The sequence below is a fragment of the Podarcis cretensis genome (assembly GCF_951804945.1).
Source record: "Podarcis cretensis genome assembly, chromosome: 2".
Taxonomy (NCBI): domain Eukaryota; kingdom Metazoa; phylum Chordata; class Lepidosauria; order Squamata; family Lacertidae; genus Podarcis; species Podarcis cretensis.
Window position 1 is genome coordinate 352,034 of NC_137171.1, and position 20,003 is coordinate 372,036.

Consider the following 20,003-nt stretch of genomic DNA (forward strand, 5'->3'; position numbering starts at 1 on the left):
CTGTTTTCTGCATGATTTTTTTACTTCTGGTTCTGTTCCATTTCTACAATGAATCTTCAGACTTTGTTTTCAAACATTCATCTCAAAATACAATTTTTGAGGAATATATGGTTTTTTTATTTTAAAAACTGTTACGTTTAGTAGAGGCAATCTGTTAATTATTATGATGGTCATTTTTTCATATAGAATGGTTACCAACAAGCACATACAAAATGCAGTAAAAATAATGAATGTACAAAATAAAAATAGAAAAATGAGATGAAAATACAGAGGGGAGGGGGAAACCAGGAGACAACTGAGAATGAAATGCCACATACAATTATCACATATAAGAAGAAAAAGGTGAATCAAATTAGTTCTCAATAAAGCCTCTCCACATAGTAATCTGTGGAGCAGGGGGTTTAGTGGGCTGTGTGGATCAATTAACATAGGAGAAAAGCTAAGTTGCATAAAAGTGGTCTATTTTTGATGAACCACTTAGGACTCTCTGCTTGTGTGTCAGGTGTTCTGACAGCGCAATGTCCCATTCACTAGCTACTCTTAGGAAGGAGGTGAGTCCAATTTCCAATGGGAAGCCACTGACATTCTGACTGCGGCAATAAGCATAAACTCAAGAGATTTGTGTGTGATGGATTGGTGAGTTGGCACCAGGCTCCAGGGACAGGTGTGCCAGGGCTGAGTCTGGGGACAGTGCCTGAGAAGTGATGGTGGAAACAGTGTGCAAAATTTGGGTCCAGAAACTGAACTATGCAGCAATCCCAATCAAAATGCATTTTTTTGTATTTACATTGATTAGTCAGTCACCTATTAACCTTCCACTCTAGGGTAATACACATGGTAATACACATAAGGAAATATATCTTCAGTGAGTACTTTCTCTCATATCTTTTATAAATTTAAACTTTTAGAAAATTCATTTTAACCGGTAGTGGCTGATGCAGTACAAGGCAATGGGAATGAATGAGGTTGCGCACCCTGAAGATTTTAATATTTGGTCCTCACAATCAAGCTAAACACTATACCCATGGTCAGCATGCTGACTCTAGTTAATACTAATTTGTTTGTTTTTAAAGTCAAGCACAAGAATTATTCACACCCCTGAACATTTATCAGAATGCAGAAAAGATGTGAGACTTCTGAATCATCTGTATTAATGTATAATAATGATTAATTAAAGTGGCTGTGAGGCGGTGCAAACAGCAATGGCGGTCCTTTTCCTTTAGTGAAAGGGAGCTCTGCGGAGATCGGGTCTTCCGCTACGGCGAAGCGGAGACCCGCGTCTGAAACCCACAGGCAGCAAGAGCCTGTGGTCCTGGGACTCGGCGGGCGCCAGGAGCGACCCTCAAAACGTTGAAGAGACCCCGTAAGGAGCCTCGGATCGTGGAGGGGGTTGCGGCGCTGTGAGTTGATTGCTACTCTGCAGAGTGAAGCCGCGCAGCTGCTGCTGGTGAGCGCTGACCTTTTTTCCTTGGAACGTTCGGAACTGAAAAGCAACAACCCGTGAGTAAGGAAGGACTTTTTAAAATTGGAGTCTAAATTAATGGAAATTTGGCTGAAAGCGGAGAGATGTTAAAAGGAAGTCCGTCTTCCGCTGCTATTTAAATTTCAAAGCAAAAAGAGCTGGAGGAGTGGAGCCACTGTAGAGGTTTTTTAAACCATCTGATTTGAGCACCCATTGAAGCTGCTTTGAGACAAAGTAAAGATTTAACTTAATTACTGGATTTAACCTTTACTTGGACTGTGATAATCTTCTGCTATGGGAACTATAGATTTTGACTGAGAAGCTCAGGTACTTGAGCTGCCTGAACAGTAAAACTGTCAGTTTGCAGACTTGGCTATTGTGGATTTGGACTTGCAACATTTAGAGCATTTTAAGACTTGCTACTTTGAAACACCAGTTGACACTTGTCAGAAACAATGTTTTGCTGTCAATTCTAACTTTGCTAAGCACTAGCTACTGAAGGTCTATGGACATTAAATTTGACTTTATTGATTTTATTTGATTTGACTTCTTCTCTCAAGACATTGCAAGCTCCCTCTAGAGGATTCTGGACTTACAGCAGTGACATTATTCTATTTTCTCTTTCCTTTCCTCCTATACGATTGTTTACTCTTGGGCTGTGGCATTCTCATGGGAACAACTCAGCTTGACCTTGACTGTTAGATAAAGTTGGAATGAGTGGCACAAGAAAAAGGGGAGCAAGAACTAGACAAACAACTTTAACCTCAGCATTACAGACACGTAGATCATCTGTACCTACTCTGCCGGTAGCAGGGGAGGAAGAAATTGTATCCACTCTGCCGTTGGCAGGGGAAGAAGAAGAAACTGAGCAGTTACAGTTGGAAGATATGGCCTCAGGAGCAACTGCTTCAATCCTAGAGAAAATTTATGAAAAATTGGAATCCTTGGATAAAAGAGTAGAATCTCTGGACAAGAAAGCGGATGAACAAACAGCTAAAATTGATCAAAATACAGCTTGTCTAAACAGAATAACTGGACAGGTGGCACAGAACGTACAAGCAATTGGGCAGTTAACTGAGGCCTCTGAAGAGAATCGTAAATTGGCTGAGGCTACCAGCCAAAAAGTTGAAAAATTAGAACAAGAGGTAAAACCATTATGTAAACACGTTGGAGAACATCAGATGTATTTGTCTATGATAGAACTGCGGAACTGGGATAATAATTTAAGATTAAGGTCAATACCAGAAGCTGATGAAGTCTAGTTAAAACAGCTAAAAATTTAATTACACTGCAAGCCAATGCAAACTTAAGTGCAGTTAAGTCAATGAAAATCTATAGGCTTAAATGCACTTAACTGAGCATTGGGTTGCGGTCAACTGCTGTATAACTCCCATCTTCTAATGCCTGAATCCTAGCCTAGGAATTCCAGGAATTAGCACTGCCAACTGTTGGTCATTTTTACTCTCTTGCGGCCACTGACACCCCATTGATTTAAATTAAGTTTGTTGAAAAGTAACCTTCTTTGGGATTGTGCCCCATGTGGGTCAAGGGTGTCATTTGAATCTTTCCCCTTAAGCAACAAAATATATTAAGGCAGTATTGGCAAAGATCACTACAAAAGTGTTTCCAGATTGATTGTTGAGCTTATGGTGGGACTCTAATGAGGGCAACCACTTACTGAAGGTATATTTAGCCAACTCCCAGAGGACAAGGTCCCTTCAGTCCCCCAATAAAATATTTGAGGGGGCTAGTCCTTCCCCCAAAGGGCATAGCCATTCAAATGGTGTTTGTGCACCACATATTGTGATCAATTATGTGGGGCAGGGCTTACTGCCCCGCCCTCCCATATTTTATTCAGATAGGAACCCCAGCCAGAACTGTTCAAGGCATGTTGAATTATTCCCAAATCAGTACAAGAGACAAGTGGTTCTTGTGGCACAAGTTTGCTGCTCCCCCCCCCCCAACTCCACAGAGTCACAATCTTTGTGCTGGGAGAAATCCAAAACATCATGTTCCCTGAGCGCTAGACTTTAACAGTGCAGTCCTATGTAGGTCTACTCAGAAGTAAGTCCTGTAATGGAGCTTTCTCCCAGGTAAGAAGCAATTAAGTAAGTGATTGCAACCTCAGATCATTAACACTCAGGAAATGCTCATAAGACAGAAAAGCCTTGTCTAAATATGCAGGGGTGAAACTAGGCTTTATTTCACTCGGATCATAGGCCCAGTTTGGTACACACACCAGTGCACATTTGCGTACACACACACACACACACACACACACACAGCGTGGAACCTCAATGGCGCCCCTCTGAAAGCTTCCAGCTATTCCTCACTCCTGTAACTACAGCACTGCCTGTTATAATAGGTTGCTGCCTCTATGCCTCATCAGAAGCTCCACAGTCAACCAGGAACTGCTTTAGTCACAATGCAATCTTTGCAACAAACATCATTATATATTTGCAACAAACATCCGTGGTGTGTGGAGGGCCGCAGGGCGCAATTCTCTCCCCGATGCTTTTTAACATCTTTATGCACCCCCTTGCCCAGATTATCCGGAGCTTTGGGCTGGGCTGTCACCAATATGCTGATGACACTCAGCTCTGTCTGCTGATGGATGGCCACACCGACTCAGCCCCGAACACACTGACCAGATGCTTGGAAGCTGTGGCTGGATGGTTTCGTGGGAGCCGATTGAAACTAAATCCTTCGAAGACAGAGGTCCTATGGCTAGGTCAGGATGGCATGGGGATGAGGGACCAAGTGCCTTCTCTTGCGGGGGCCCAATTAGTGCCATTGCCTTCCGTTAAGAGTTTGGGTGTAATCCTTGACGCCTCCCTTTCCATGGAGGTGCAGGTTACAGCAACAGCCAAGGCGACATTTTTCCACCTTCGCCGCATCAAGCAGTTGGTCCCTTACCTTTCCCGCCCCGACTTGGCCACAGTGATCCATGCGACGGTCATCTCCAGGCTTCACTACTGTAATTCGCTCTACGCGGGGCTGCCCTTGAAGCTGTCCCAGAAACTCCAGCGGGTACAGAATGCTGCAGCGAGGCTCCTCACAGGGTCTCTGCCATGGGAGCATATTCACCCAGTGCTTTTCAAGCTGCACTGGCTCCCGGTGGAGTACAGGGTCAGGTTTAAGGTGCAGTTTTTGACCTTTAAAGCCCTTCACGACCTAGGACCCTCGTACCTACGGGACCGCCTCTCCTGGTATGCCCCACGGAGAGCCTCAAGGTCCATAAATAACAACACCCTAGTGGTCTCAGGCCCTAAGGAAGTTAGATTGGCTTCAACCAGAGCCAGGGCCTTTTCAACTCTGGCTCCGGCCTGGTGGAACGCTCTGCCTCATGAGACCAGGGCACTGCAGGATCTGATTTCTTTCCGCAGGGCCTGTAAGACAGAGTTGTTCCGCCTGGCCTTTGGCTTGGAGCCAATTTGATTCCCTCCCCCCCTCTCTTTTTTTTTTTTTTCTTTTCCTTCTCCTCCTGCGATGAGGCTACATTTTAATATTTTAATGTTCCATTATTTTAATGTTGTATTTTATTTTTGTTTTTAAGTTGTAATCATTCATCTTGTTTTTATTTTGCTTGTAAGCCTCTCTGAGCCTGGCCTTGTTTGGGGAGGGCGGGGTATAAATAAAAAAATATTATTATTATTATTATTATTATTATTATTATTATTATTATTCTAATTCTAAGCTGCAGCTGAACACCAGCAGCAACCCACACGAGGGCCAGGCTAAACAGGACACCATTCACGCAACCAGCAATTGTGTGAATGACTTTTTCAAAGTGCATTGCAAGGATGATTCCCACCTCCCACCCCAATCCAAATCAGCACCCTGGTGTGAGCTTCAGCCCTTTGCTCCTGCTGCAATTCTGATCCAGAGTGCATGAGAGTGAACAGGAGCTCACCTGCTGATGCCCCAATGCAAATGGCAGGCATGGGTGAGTCAGTAGGTGCTTGATATAGTACATTGATACCCTAAATAGACATGGAGGGCCCTAGCTATTTCCGTGACATGATGAACTAATAATCCAACAATTTATGTATTTCTGCTTTGAAAGAGAAGTGCATTCTCGAATGCCTCCTTTGGTGAGGACCAAGGCGGCTGGTGCTTCCCCCATTGTGCAGCCTGTGAGAAAAGTCACCAGATGGCGCTCAGCAACAGCGAACCCTGTTTTCAGACTAACCAAATTTGCATCCTCTTCAACCAGCATCCTGTTAAATTGGGCTGAACATCCAGAGCCAAGTTGAGCACAGCTTTAAAGTGTGGAGGCTGGATTACATCCACACTTATTATATTTATCTGCAAAGGAAGATCATAGTTCAATAATAGAACCTCTGCTTAATGTGTCCAGAAGTCCAAACAGCCAGGTTTTTTGTTGTTGCTGGCATTTCTAGTTTAAAGACTAGATAGCAGGCTCAGATTCTGTCCTCCTGACCACAAACTTAAGCAATATCTGACCTTTGACCTCACTCATTCCTACTTTGTACACATAGTAGCTGCAAACCTTGTGTAATGCACATGGGTGAAATATACTCAAAGTGATTTCATGCTCTTTATTCAGCTCATGGTGGTGAGGAGGAATGAATGAAAGTCCCCTCAAAGTATCTGCTTTATATACATTATTTACACAATGGGCTGCACATGATTGGCTAATTCCGGAATTCTACTGTAAGCCAATCAGGTTGTGGATTCACTTCAATCTGGAGCATGATTGGGTGGTTCCTGCCAACCAATCATACTGCTGCATTGTTCTAGGATCAATCAGACTGCTGCATTCTGAATCCTATTGTTCTAGGACCAATCAGACTGCTGCCTTTTGGATCCTATTGTTCTAGGACCAATCAGACTGCTGCAGTTTGGATCCTATTCGACTCAGTACATAACAATGGGGCTGCATTCTGACTTTGCATAAGACTGTGGCACCACTGACCGAGATCCCCATTTATTGCTAGGAAGATGTGGGGCCAGGAGGAAATGGCTGTGGAGATCCCATGATTTGCATGCCTATCTGTGGGCAGCCCCTATTTTGCACTGAGCTGCCTTTGGTTTGCCATTTCACAGTGTCCTGGTTTGATTATCTCTATGGCTATGGTGGTGCTGTGGGTTAAAGCCTCAGCGCCTAGGACTTGCCGATCGAAAGGTCGGCGGTTCGAATCCCTGCGGCGGGGTGCGCTCCCGCTGCTCGGTCCCAGCGCCTGCCAACCTAGCAGTTCAAAAGCACCTCCGGGTGCAAGTAGATAAATAGGGACCGCTTACCAGCGGGAAGGTAAACGGCGTTTCCGTGTGTGGCTCTGGCTCGCCAGAGCAGCGATGTCACGCTGGCCACGTGACCCGGAAGTGTCTCTGGACAGCGCTGGCCCCTGGCCTCTTAAGTGAGATGGGCACACAACCCCAGAGTCTGTCAAGACTGGCCCGTACGGGCAGGGGTACCTTTACCTTTACCTTTAAGACCCATTGACCACAATGCGGCATATTTCCGATGATTAGGCTGTGAGATTAGTTTCTCCTCCCCAACTATTCTCTCTTGGAAATATTCCAAGGCTGTTTTGTCTCCCATAATCTCTGGGTTTGGAAATGATCGAGGACCCCTTCGTCCTGGTTCCTTCCCCAACAATTGTCCCGCTGCATTCATGTTATCTTGGCCAGCAGACATCTGGAAACCACAAATCCACAAAGAGAGTGAGTTGTAGTCAACGCTGTTCCTCCATTCATGCAGCAGACTCCCACTCATCTCACCTCCAGGCCCCGCCCATGCACCCTCAAAATCTTTGTTGTTGTTGTTGTTGTTGTTTAGTCGTTTAGTCGTGTCCGACTCTTCGTGACCCCATGGACCAGAGAACGCCAGACACTCCTGTCCACCACTGCCCCCCGCAGCTTGGTCAGACTCATGCTGGTAACCTCGAAAACACTATCCAACCATCTCGTCCTCTGTCGCCCCCTTCTCCTTGTGCCCTCCATCTTTCCCAACATCAGGGTCTTCTCCAGGGAGTCTTCTCTTCTCATGAGGTGGCCAAAGTACTGGAGCCTCAGCTTCACAATCTGTCCTTCCAGTGAGCACTCAGGGCTGATTTCCTTCAGAATGGAGAGGTTTCATCTTCTTGCAATCCATGGGACTCTCAAGAGTCTCCTCCAGCACCATAATTCAAAAGCATCAATTCTTCAGCGATCAGCCTTCTTTATGGTCCAGCTCTCACTTCCATACATCACTACTGGGAAAACCATAGCTTTAACTATACGGACCTTTGTTGGCAAGGTGATGTCTCTACTTCTCAAGATGCTGTCTAGGCCTGTCATTGCCCTTCTCCCAAGAAGCAGGCGTCTTTTAATTTCGTGGCTGCTGTCACCATCTGCAGTGATCATGGAGCCCAAGAAAGTAAAATCTCTCACTGCCTCCATTTCTTCCCCTTCTATTTGCCAGGAGGTGATGGGACCAGTAGCCATGATCTTCGTTTTTTTGATGTTGAGCTTCAGACCATATTTTGCACTCTCCTCTTTCACCCTCAATAAAAGGTTCTTTAATTCCTCCTCACTTTCTGCCATCAAGGTTGTGTCATCTGCATATCTGAGGTTGTTGATATTTCTTCCGGCAATCTTAATTCCGGCTAGGGATTCATCCAGCCCAGCCTTTCGCATGATGAATTCTGCATATAAGTTAAATAAGCAGGGAGACAAAATGCAGCCTTGTCGTACTCCTTTCCCAATTTTGAACCAGTCAGTTGTTCCATATCCAGTTCTAACTGTAGCTTCTTGTCCCACATAGAGATTTCTCAGGAGACAGATGAGGTGATCAGGCACTCCCATTTCTTTAAGAACTTGCCACAGTTTGCCATGGTCGACACAAAATCTTAAAATCAAAATCTTAGTTTAGGCTAATTCATTTTTAGGCAAAATTGCCACTTCCAATATAGGTTGTCATGCATCCAGATTTTCTTGGACATAGCAGCAATTTGCACCTGGATGCTGTTCCCAACAACCGAATCCTGGGTATGTCTGGGAAATTCCTGACATATGGCAACCCTAAGAGATCTCCCAGGGCATAGCTGTCAACTTACAGATTTGAAAATAAGGGACCAGCAGCCTTGAAAATAAGGGACCAGCAGCCAAAATAAGGGACCTGCAGCCTCACCTGTTCCAGGCACTCCAGTCTTCCTTTCCTCCTGCAGTCTGGTCAAACTCATGCTGGGTAGCTTCGAGAAAACTGTCCAACCAACTTCGTAACCAGAGGTTCAACTGAATAGAATCTGAAACACATGCACCAAAAGGCCTATGCAGCCTCAACTTAAGATGGCTCCCCGGCCTGGCTTTGCACTGCAAAGTTTGCAGCAGCACGTGCAAGAAAATGGCGTCCAGCATTCAAAAACCCCCTCAGCTTGCATTAACTAGCCACACACAAGGCATGCAAGCTCCACCCCCCCAGTCGTTCTTAGACTTCTTATTGGGTGAGCAACACAGCCAAGCAACACAGTTGGAGCCTCCCTCCTCCCTGGCCGGCAGGGAGGGAGACGAGCTGCTTCCTTTGAAATTTAAGGGACATCATTTAAGGGACATTTAAGGGACATCCATCAATAAGGGACAGCAGCAGGACATGGCACTAGAATAAGGGACTGTCCCTTCAAATAAGGGACACTTGACAGCTATGCTCCAGGGTAGATTTTGAGGAAGCACGGGCAGAACAGAAAGTCCTGTTGCCTGAGTGGAATACTGCTTCTGCAGTGTGGGAGGCAATCCATTGTAAAGCTCCAAGTGCAGAGAATATTGTGCAGAGGAGACAATCTCCCTTTGCTGATGGTGGTCCACGCACACACACAAATGTGGTGTGAAAAGTGAAAGCAGCTTAATGCCCCTCTGTGAGATTCAATGTGCTGGTGCATATCTTTAAAGTCTTAAGTTATGGTACTTGGGACCATGGACATAGCCAGGGTTTATTGGGGGGGGTGTTTCTTTGTTGGGGGGGCAAAACCGAGTAATCTGTGATGCGATTGGTCAGTTAGTTAAGTATTTATTTATTTATTTATTTATTTACTTGATTTAGGAGGGGCACCTCCCCCCCCCCAGCTACACCCATGTTTGGGACTAAGACACCTGGAGGAATGCCTCTTCCTCTATCAGAAGTCAGGGGCATAGTGCCGGGAGGGGGGGACGCTGCCAGGCTGATGGCCCTGGGTGCATTTTTTGAGGGGGAACTGTGCGTTTGGCTCTCTCATCTTGCCTTACCAGTCCTGTGCCACTTTGCAAGGCTGGGATCTGATCTGAATGATTCGTTGTGTGAGTCATTCAGATCAGAACCCAGCCTCATAAAGCAGCTCAGGGCTGGCAGGGTGGCATGAGAAGGATGCAACAGACATGCTGTCAGAGCTGCCTCTAGGTCCCAGCTCACAGAGGACCAACGCCAGGCTGTCGTTATGTACAAAAGTCTTTATTGAGGTTTAGTTTCCATTTCAAAGCCGCAGCACGCAGCTCTACGTCTTAAAGCCTAGACCGGCGAAGTACCGTCTGAGTCTCCTCCCCTACGACACCAGTTTAAGATCCTAGCCCGGCTCCACCTTTTACGCTGCTGTCAGGGACTCAGCGGGAGCACAGGGAGGAGAGGAGATGGAAAGCGAGGGGGAGCAATCCGAGGGCAGCGTAGGAGAATATGACAGCAGCCCGATAGATTCCATGAGCCTCTCCAGCGAATCGGAAGATTCACAGAAGGGGGCGCCGATGGGCAGGGCAAGGGGCGACCCAAGGGGGACACCCCAGAAGCAAGGGGCCAGCGGGGACTCCCAGAGCAGCAGTTGGAAATCAGGAACAGCTTCCCCACCAGAGCGTAGTGGGGGGGAGGAGTCCCAGGTGTCAGAGCCCACATATGCACCACCAGCGAGAGAAGATGAGTCAGGGTTGACTACGCCTCCATCGGAGAGCGAGTTAACGGTTAAGAGGAAAGTTGCAGGCTGTGCGCGCACGCCAAGTTCAAAGGTACAGGCGAGCGGCACAGAAGGTAGCCCGGATAGGGAACCAGGTCCTAAAGCCCGCCGGAAGGAGGGGCAAGAATCGTCAGGGTCAGCGTCAGAGGAGTCCAGGAAGGATGAGACCCTAGCGGGCAGGAGGGCCCAGAGGAGAAAGGAACTTAGGAAGAGGTGGAGCAAAGCGAGAGTCTTAAACTGGTGTGGTGGGGGAGGAGACTCAGACGGGACTTCGCCGGTCTAAGGTCGGGACGTAGAGCTGCACGCTGCGGCTTTAAAATGGAGACTGAATCTCAATAAAGACTTTTGTACATAACTACAGCCTAGCGTTGGTCCTCTGTGAGCTGGGACCTGGAGGCAGCTCTGACAGCTGCTCTCTCCTCCTCTGGGTCCTCCTGCCCGCTGGGGCATTGCCCTTTCTGGACTCTTCCGACGCTGAGTCGCTTAGCTCCTCCCCCTCCCTCCGGCGGGCTTTAGGACCCGGTTCCCAATCCTCATTCTCTGCTGTCCCGTGCTCCTGTACATTTGAACTTGCCTCTCGCGCCAACCCAGTGACCTTCATCCTGACCGTTACACTACTTCTGTCACTGCTTCCCTCTTCCGGGATACTGGCCGGATCTGACCTCCCCTCCGTTGTTTGACTCTCCGATGGAGGTGTGGTCAGCCCTGCCTTATCTTCTCTCCCTGGTGGGGAATGCACTGGCCCTGATCCTTGGGACTCTTCCCCCCCACTCTGCTCTGGTGGGGAAGCTGGTCCTGATTTCCAACTACTGCTCTGGGAGTCCCTGCTGCCCCCTTGCTCCTGGGACGTTCCCCTTGGGAACCCCCTACCCCTGGCCACTGGCGCCCCCTTCTGTGGATCTTCCGATTCGCTGGAGAGGCTCATGGAATCCCTCGGTCCACTGTCCTCTTCTCCTACGCTCCCCTTGGATTCTTCCCCTTTGCTCTCCATCTCCTCTCTTCCCTGTGCCTCTGCTCCTGAACCCCTGACATCCATCCCCCCCTCGAAGCCCCCCTTCCCCCCTCCCCCTCTTCTGGCGTGGGTTCTGGGTGCTCCAATGTTGTGGGGGTGAGTGCAGGATACAGTTCTTCCCCCGTGGTGTGCCTCCAGCCGGGTAGATCCGGCCAGTCCTCAACGGGCTCGTCGACGTCGATCTCCTCCGCTTCCATCTCTCTGCCGGTGTGTTCGAACCCCGGATCCTCCCCCAACACGTCCATGACCCCCTCTCCTCCTGTCGCCTGGGGTCACGCTGCGTGCGCTGGCCCGCTTGGCAGTTCTGTGCGCCACCCCACCACAGGTTGATCTTCCCACCAATAAGAGCCGCTTGTGCCAAACCCTGAGAGGGACCCCTCTGGGGAGCTAGTCTCCGGCGCCGTGTCCTCCTCTGAAGAGAAACCACGGAACGTGCTGGCTGAAAGTGTGGGTGTGAAAAGATATTCGTCAAAATAATCCTTCGGCATGGGCCTGTGTGGGAAGAGTGCGTGGAACTCGTCTTTGAGGTAGTGCTCCTCCACCGCATAGTACGGTACCCAGCTGTTGGTGCTGGCCGGGGTACCTTCCCTTGCGAGGAGATATTCAACCCCCTCTTCCCCCCATCTTGAGTCCAAAATCTCTGTGACCTCGTTGAGCGGCCCCGCCCTCGGCGACCCCCCTGTCGTGGGTGCGTCTCTAAGCGGACTAGGAGCTGTCCCTGGCGCCTGAAACCTGTGAGGTGCCTTGTAGGGCGTGAGCACCGATCTATGAAAGACCTGGTGCATTCTGGATCCCTCCGGTAGTGTCAACCGGAAGGCCACTGGGTTGATCTGTGCCTCGACTTGGTACGGGCCTAGCTGCTTGTGTCCGAGCTTCTTCTTAGCTAAGGATCTGGCCGGCACTGCCTGGGCTGCTAACCAGACCCAGTCCCCTACCCGTATGTCCTCCCCAACTCTCCTGTGTCTGTCTGCCTGCATCTTGTACACGTGTTTTGCTAGCTCTAACTGCCTTCGGAGCTGTTCATGGACCTCCTGTAACTCCTCTGCCAATGCCTCTGCTCCCTGCGGCTCCCCTTCCCCCTCTTTCTCTAAGCCCGGGAAGGTCCTGGGATGTCGCCCATTGTTGGCGAAAAACGGTGTCACCCCCGTGGACACGTGTTTCGTGTTGTTGTAGGCAAACTCAGCCAGCGGTAGGTAGTCCACCCAGTTCGAGGGCTGCTGGTTCGCGTAGCATCTCAGGTACTGCTGCATGATGGCGTTGACCCTCTCCGCTTGTCCGTTGGTCTGCGGGTGTCTTGCCGACGCTAGGTTGACCTTGACGTTCAGGATCCCCATCAGCTTCTGCCAGAAACTGGAGATGAACTGGCGCCCCCGGTCAGACAGGATAGACCGTGGCAGGCCGTGCACCTTGAACACGTGGTCTATGAACAGCTTGGCTGTCTGTTCCGCTGTGGCCACCTTCGCGCAAGGAATGAAGGGCGCCATCTTGGTGAACATGTCGACTACCACGAGTACTGCTGTTTTGCCCCTCGAGCTGGGCAGATCAGTGACAAAGTCCAAGGCCACCCTCTCCCACGGTTCGGACGGGGTCTGTAGCGGTTCCAACAGTCCCGCTGGCGGTCTGTGTACTGGCTTGGCCCTTTGGCATGTGTCGCACCTCGTGATGTAATCCGCGACTTCTCCCCGCATCTTGGGCCACCTAAAGTCTCTGGCTACTAATTCCACCGTCTTTTCCTTGCCGAAATGTCCGGCGCTGGGTGCGTCGTGTAGCTGTTGCAGTACTCTCGCGCGGAGTTCATCTCCCGGCACGTAGATGGCCCCTTTGCGGAGGAGCAGTCCGTCGCGTATCTGGAACTCGTCGTCCTTCACTGTGCCACTGCGCACCTCCTCCATCTTGGATCGTGCGAAGGAATCCGTTCGAAGCTCGCGCCGTATTGCTTCCAGGTCCACGGTGGCCGAAGCGCATGCCCACGCCTTAGGTGCGAAAATGTGTTTGGCCGCTACCGGTGCTGCTTCCTCCAGATACTGCGGCTTCCTGGATAGCGCATCAGCCATGATGTTGTTGTCTCCGGGGATATATTCTATCCTGAAGTCGAAATCCGCAAAGAACTCCACCCAGCGGATGTGTCTCTGGTTCAGGAACCGCGCCGTGCGCCAGTATTCCAGGTTCTTATGGTCCGTGCCAACTTGCACCGTGTGTTTGGCTCCGATGAGGAAGTGCCGCCACGCCTTGAAGGCTGCATGAATGGCCAGCAACTCTCTGTCCCAGATGGTGTAGTTCTGCTCCGACTTGCTGAGTTTCCTGGAGTAGAAAGCGCACGGCCTCCAATCCCCTTGCGGGTCTTGCTGCAACAGGACTGCCCCCACGGCTCTGTCGGAGGCATCCGTCTCAACCCTCATGGGTCTGCTGGGGTTCACATGTAGCAGTTGTTCTTCGGAAGCGAAGAGACTCTTGAGTTTCTGAAAGGACTGCTCCGCCTGCTCCGTCCAGATGAACTTCTTCTTCTTGGAGCTGAGGGTGTCCGTGATGGCCGCCGTCTGCATAGCGAAACCCTTGATAAACTTGCGATAAAAGTTGGCAAAGCCGACAAACTTCTGGACCTCCTTCCGATTGGGTGGGCTTTTCCAGTCCAGTACCGATCGTACCTTGGCGCTGTCCATGGCGATTCCCTTGTCGGACAGCTTGTAGCCCAGGAAATCCACCTCCGTCATGTCGAACTGGCATTTCTCCAGTTTGGCGTAAAGCCTGTGCTCCCGTAGTCTTTGCAGGACTTCCTTGACATCTCTCTCGTGAGCCTCCTGCGATTCTGAGAAGATCAGAATGTCGTCCAGGAAGCAGATGCACTTCTTGTAGAGGAGCCCCGCTAACACGTGATGCATGAAGGCTTGGAAGCAGTGGGAGCCATTTTGTAAACCGAACGGCATAACCCTATATTCATAGGTGCCCAAGGGCGTAAACATGGCCGTCTTCCACTCGTCGCCCTCCCGCATGCGTATAAGATTGTATGCCCCGTGTAGATCCAACTTGGTGAAGATGCGTCCCTTCCTCACCGTCGCGAGCAAGTCGTCGATCTTGGGCATCGCGAAAGCCGTGGGCTTGGTTTTCGAGTTCAAGATTCTGAAATCAACTACCAACCTCTTTTGGGGTGTGTCTTTTTTCTTCACGAAGAACACAGGACTGCCCCCCACTGCTTTGGATTCCCGGATGAATCCCCGCTTCAAGTTGTGATCTATGAACTCCCTGAGCTCTTGCAGTTCGTCTTCAGACATGGAATACAGTTTTCCCGTCGGCAGCGTCGCCCCCGGCAGGAGGTCAATCTTGCAGTCGTAGGGTCTGTGTGGAGGCAGCTTGTCCGCTTCCTTCTCGCAGAAGACCCCCAAAAATGCCTTGTACTTGTCAGGTACCGCTTGCAGCATGCCCAGTTGTAGCTGTGGGTCATCCTCTTGCCCCTCGTCCTCCTGGTTAGTCATGATGCAATGTTCTGCGCAGTAGGAGGAGCAGAAGGTCAATTTACGCTGGTACCATGCCAATGCCGGGCTGTGCCTGTCCAACCAGCTCATGCCCAATACTATGGGCGTGTCTGACAGGTGGGTGACATTGAAGCTGATGACTTCGCGGTGATTTCCAATCCGCATCACCATTGGCGGCGTTTGCTGTACCACCTGTCCCCCCAGCAATTCTCTTCCATCGACTGTCACTACTTTTAGGGGCATCGTGGCAGGCAGGAGCGCTATGCTATGTTGCTTGATGAAATCCACTCCTATAAAGTCTGCATTGCTACCAGAGTCAATGGTAATAGGGACTTCCATGGTGAGCCCATTGGGAAGCTGGAGTGCTGCGGTGAGCTGCACCACTGGTTTGGGCGGGAGGGGGTCTGTGGGCTGTAAGATTCCTGGGGACTGCTTCACTGACTCGTCTGGCTGGGCCCCAGTGGCTCTGCTTCCAGCCAGACTTCGTCGTTTCCCTGCTGTGGTTCTCTCTGCTGAACTGCTTCTGTTACTGTTGCTGAGGCTGCAGTGTGCTTGTGGAGCCTCTGGGGGCACTCTTTTGCCATATGCTGAGCACTGTCGCAGATGTAACACTTCCTGTTCCCTCTAGGAGGCTTCACTTTGGCTGCTCCCGGTGTTAGGGCTCTGGTTGCTGACTGAGCCTTGGCACCACCTATCTCCATCGGCTCCTCTCCCCCTCCCAGTGGAGGCGTGGATTGAGCGCGCGCTGAGTCCCTGGGAAAGAAGGGAGGTGCTCTTGCTGGTGTGCGTCCCCAACGCCCTTCGTCTTTGCTCCAGGGACGTTCTTCCAGACGCACACCAATCGTTAGCGCTCTCTGGACCACTTCTTGAGTGCTCTGGGGTCTCTCCCCCCTTGCGATTTCGTCTTTCACAGCCCCGTTTAGCCCCTCCCAGAACAGGTCCCTGACGGCCGCTGAATCTTTTTCCCATCCCAGCGCGTTGACCAATGCAAAAAAGCGGGAGTGATATTGCCTCACAGTGGCTCTGCCTTGTTTCAATCCATGTATCTCTCTTCTAGCGACATCTACATCTGTCGCTGATAAAAAACAAGCATCCATTGCCTTAATGAAGGCATTCGCATTTTGGAGGGCTGGATCATTATCTCTCCACAGATTGCGCAACCACGCTTTAGCTTCTCCATGGAGATGCGTTAGTATGAAGCCTACTTTCTCCTGCTCATCTCTAAAGTCCTTCTCCAGTAACTTTAGCGCAAAAACCACGTCTGCTCTGAAGTTAGGATAGTGCTGCAGACTCCCATCAAAATGAGACACAAGGCTGCCTCCTCTCTTTCCCAGCCCAATCCCCTCTGGTCTGGCTCCCGGTAGCCCCTGTTTAGTCAACATTTCCAACCTGGCTTGCAGATCCTTGCAGACCGCAGCTGCTTCCGTTTCTCTCCTCCTGGACGCTAGTATTTCTGCGTTGAGTTGTGTCACTGCGTTTTGCAGAGCTGCCATTTGCTCTTCGGTAGTCATCTTGTGCTGCTTTCGTGAGCTCGCGAAGTACCAATCTTCGCCCCTCGCTGCGTCCACTCACGTTGCGAGGTTTTTAGGAGACGGTACTTACTGTCAGAGCTGCTTCTAGGTCCCAGCTCACAGAGGACCAACGCCAGGCTGTCGTTATGTACAAAAGTCTTTATTGAGGTTCAGTTTCCATTTCAAAGCCGCCGCACGCAGCTCTACGTCTTAAAGCCTAGACCGGTGAAGTACCGTCTGAGTCTCCTCCCCTATGACACCAGTTTAAGATCCTAGCCCGGCTCCACCTTTTACGCTGCTCTCTCCTCCTCTGGGTCCTCCTGCCCGCTGGGGCATTGCCCTTTCTGGACTCTTCCGACGCTGAGTCGCTTAGCTCCTCCCCCTCCCCCTCCCTTTAGGACCCGGTTCCCAATCCTCATTCTCTGCTGTCCCGCGCTCCTGTACATTTGAACTTGCCTCTCGCGCCAACCCAGTGACCTTCCTCCTGACCGTTACACTACTTCTGTCACTGCTTCCCTCTTCCGGGATCCTGGCCGGATCTGACCTCCCCTCCGTTGTCTGACTCTCCGATGGAGGTGTGGTCAGCCCTGCCTTATCTTCTCTCCCTGGTGGGGAATGCACTGGCCCTGATCCTTGGGACTCTTCCCCCCCACTCTGCTCTGGTGGGGAAGCTGGTCCTGATTTCCAACTACTGCTCTGGGAGTCCCTGCTGCCCCCTTGCTCCTGGGACGTTCCCCTTGGGAACCCCCTACCCCTGGCCACTGGCGCCCCCTTCTGTGAATCTTCCGATTCGCTGGAGAGGCTCATGGAATCCCTCGGTCCACTGTCCTCTTCTCCTACGCTCCCCTCGGATTCTTCCCCTTCGCTCTCCATCTCCTCTCTTCCCTGTGCCTCTGCTCCTGAACCCCTGACACATGCGTTCTTCAAGCCCAGCCTCACCCTTGCATGGCTGTTGCACCTAAAAAGAAAAAGCACTGCACAAAGCCATTTCTACTACAGGGAACACAGTAAAGAAAGGGAAAAGACAACAACGGTTATGCATTGATTTAATATTGAACAAGGATGGGATAGCTCAGGAGGCAGAGCCTGAGACTCTCAATGTCAAGCAGTGAGGCCTCGTCCGCACAGGATGCCTGTGCCCACCTGCCACCAGGTCCGGTTCAAGGTGTTGAATGCAAAGCCCTTAACTTGGGACCTGTTTGCCTACAAGTTTGCCTTCCCCCAAATGTGCCCCCTCAACTGCTTCCATCAGTGGAATTGACACCACTACAGGTACCTACGAATCCTCTTTGCCTTGATAAGAACTCGCTCATTTAGTGTGGCAGCTCTTCCATTGTGGAACTCCCTGCCTGCTGCTATTAAACAGACACCTGCACTTCATTCTCTTGGGTGCCTGCTGGAGGAATTCGTTTTGGCAAGCCTACCCTAATGCTTAGAAATGCTGATGTGAATTTTAATATATTTTAGCATTTTAACTTTAGTACATTTTAAATAAATTATGTTTTTAAATTTATCTTTGAAGGTTTTTTCTTTTTTCTTTACAATTAAGCGGTATATAAATTTTATGTAATAAAATAAATGAATTAAATGTTTATTATTTATTAAGTTCATAGAATCATAGAATCATAGAGTTGGAAGAGACCACAAGGGCCATCGAGTCCAACCCCCTGCCAAGCAGGAAACACCATCAGAGCAGTCCTGACATATGGTTGTCAAGCCTCTGCTTAAAGACCTCCAAAGAAGGAGACTCCACCACACTCCTTGGCAGCAAATTCCACTGTCGAACAGCTCTTACTGTCAGGAAGTTCTTCCTAATAGAATCATAGAATCATAGAGTTGGAAGAGACCACAAGGGCCATCGAGTCCAACCCCCTGCCAAGCAGGAAACACCATCAGAGCACTCCTGACATATGGTTGTCAAGCCTCTGCTTAAAGACCTCCAAAGAAGGAGACTCCACGACACTCCTTGGCAGCAAATTCCACTGTCAAACAGCTTTTACTGTCAGGAAGTTCTTCCTAATGTTTAGGTGGAATCTTTTTTCTTGTAGTTTGGAACCATTGCTCCGTGTCCGCTTCTCTGGAGCAGCAGAAAACAACCTTTCTCCCTCCTCTATGTGACATCCTTTTATATATTTGAACATGGCTATCATATCACCCCTTAACCTCCTCTTCTCCAGGCTAAACATGCCCAGCTCCCTTAGCCGTTCCTCATAAGGCATCGTTTCCAGGCCTTTGAGCATTTTGGTTGCCCTCCTCTGGACACGTTCCAGTTTGTCAGTGTCCTTCTTGAACTGTGGTGCCCAGAACTGGACACAGTCCTCCAGGTGAGGTCTGACCAGAGCAGAATACAGTGGCACTATTACTTCCCTTGATCTAGATGCTGTACTCCTATTGATGCAGCCCAGAATTGCATTGGCTTTTTTAGCTGCCGTGTCACACTGTTGGCTCATGTCAAGTTTTTGGTCAACCAAGACTCCTAGATCCCAGTTCTCTAATCTGTCAAGGTCGTTTTGAAGTGTGATCCTGTCCTCTGGGGTGTTAGCCACCCCTCCCAGTTTGGTGTCATCTGCAAATTTGATCAGGATGCCCTTGAGTCCATCATCCAAGTCGTTGATAAAGATGTTGAATAAGACCGGGCCCAAGACAGAACCCTGTGGCACCCCACTAGTCACTCTTCTCCAAGATGAAGAGGAACCATTGATGAGCACCCTTTGGGTTCGGTCAGTCAGCCAGTTACAAATCCACTGAGTGGTAGCATAGTCAAGTCCGCATTTTACCAGCTTCTTTACAAGAATATCATGGGGCACCTTGTCAAATGCCTTGCTGAAATCAAGGTAGGCTACATCCACTGCGTTCCCTTCATCTACCAGGCTTGTAATTCTGTCAAAAAAAGAGATCAGGTTAGTCTGACATGACTTATTTTTCAGAAATCCATGCTGACTATTGGTGATCACAGTATTCCTTTCTAGGTGCTCACAGACTGTTTGCTTAATGATCTGCTCCAGAATCTTCCCTGGTATTGATGTCAGACTGACTGGGCAGTAATTATTTGGGTCCTCTCTTTCCCCCTTTTTGAAAATAGGGACAACATTTGCCCTCCTCCAGTCTGCCGGGACTTCGCCTGTTCTCCAGGAATTCTCAAAGATGACTGCCAGTGGTTCTGAGATCACATCTGCCAGTTCTTTTAATAGTTATGTTATGACAACCCAATAAAATCAGAGATAGAAATAATAATACACGTTTATCTGCTGTTATTTTGTTTGCAGGCGATGCCCTCTCAGACACAATTGAGGTTAGACTGGCTGACTTGCTCCAGGCCACCTCATCCTTTCTCAGCAAGTACCCAGCCTTGAATGGTTCTGCCATTCAGCCAGCCATTGCCTCTCTCATCACCTGTGTGAATGGTGAGTATCTAACCCCAGGTACTTTCAAGCCACCCTGAACAATGTTTCCAAAGACAATTTAAAAGATGGGGTAAAGACATATAGGATATAAGAATACCTTATTTATCCAGAGGAGGGGAAATTTAGCAAGCATCACATATCATGGCTCAGTAATAAGAGGCGGTGTCTGCCACAGTTCCCTCTTCCACACTACCGTTATATATTTATGTGCTGCATTTCTCCCACACCC

At 49.6% G+C, this 20,003-nt stretch overlaps 1 protein-coding gene across 3 annotated transcripts in view; it reads left to right on the forward strand.

Annotated features, from left to right (window-relative positions):
• GMIP (GEM interacting protein) overlaps positions 1-20,003 on the forward strand; it is a 97,965-nt gene that overhangs the window by 1,869 nt on the left and 76,093 nt on the right. For 2 of the 3 annotated variants that reach the window (XM_079967804.1, XM_079967799.1), the window contains exon 2: positions 19,637-19,774. The exons of the other annotated variant lie outside the window; for it this stretch is intronic. In XM_079967804.1, coding sequence (XP_079823930.1) covers positions 19,637-19,774 — 138 coding nt within the window. The remainder of the gene's footprint in view (positions 1-19,636; positions 19,775-20,003) is intronic. 3 annotated transcript variants of the gene reach the window in all.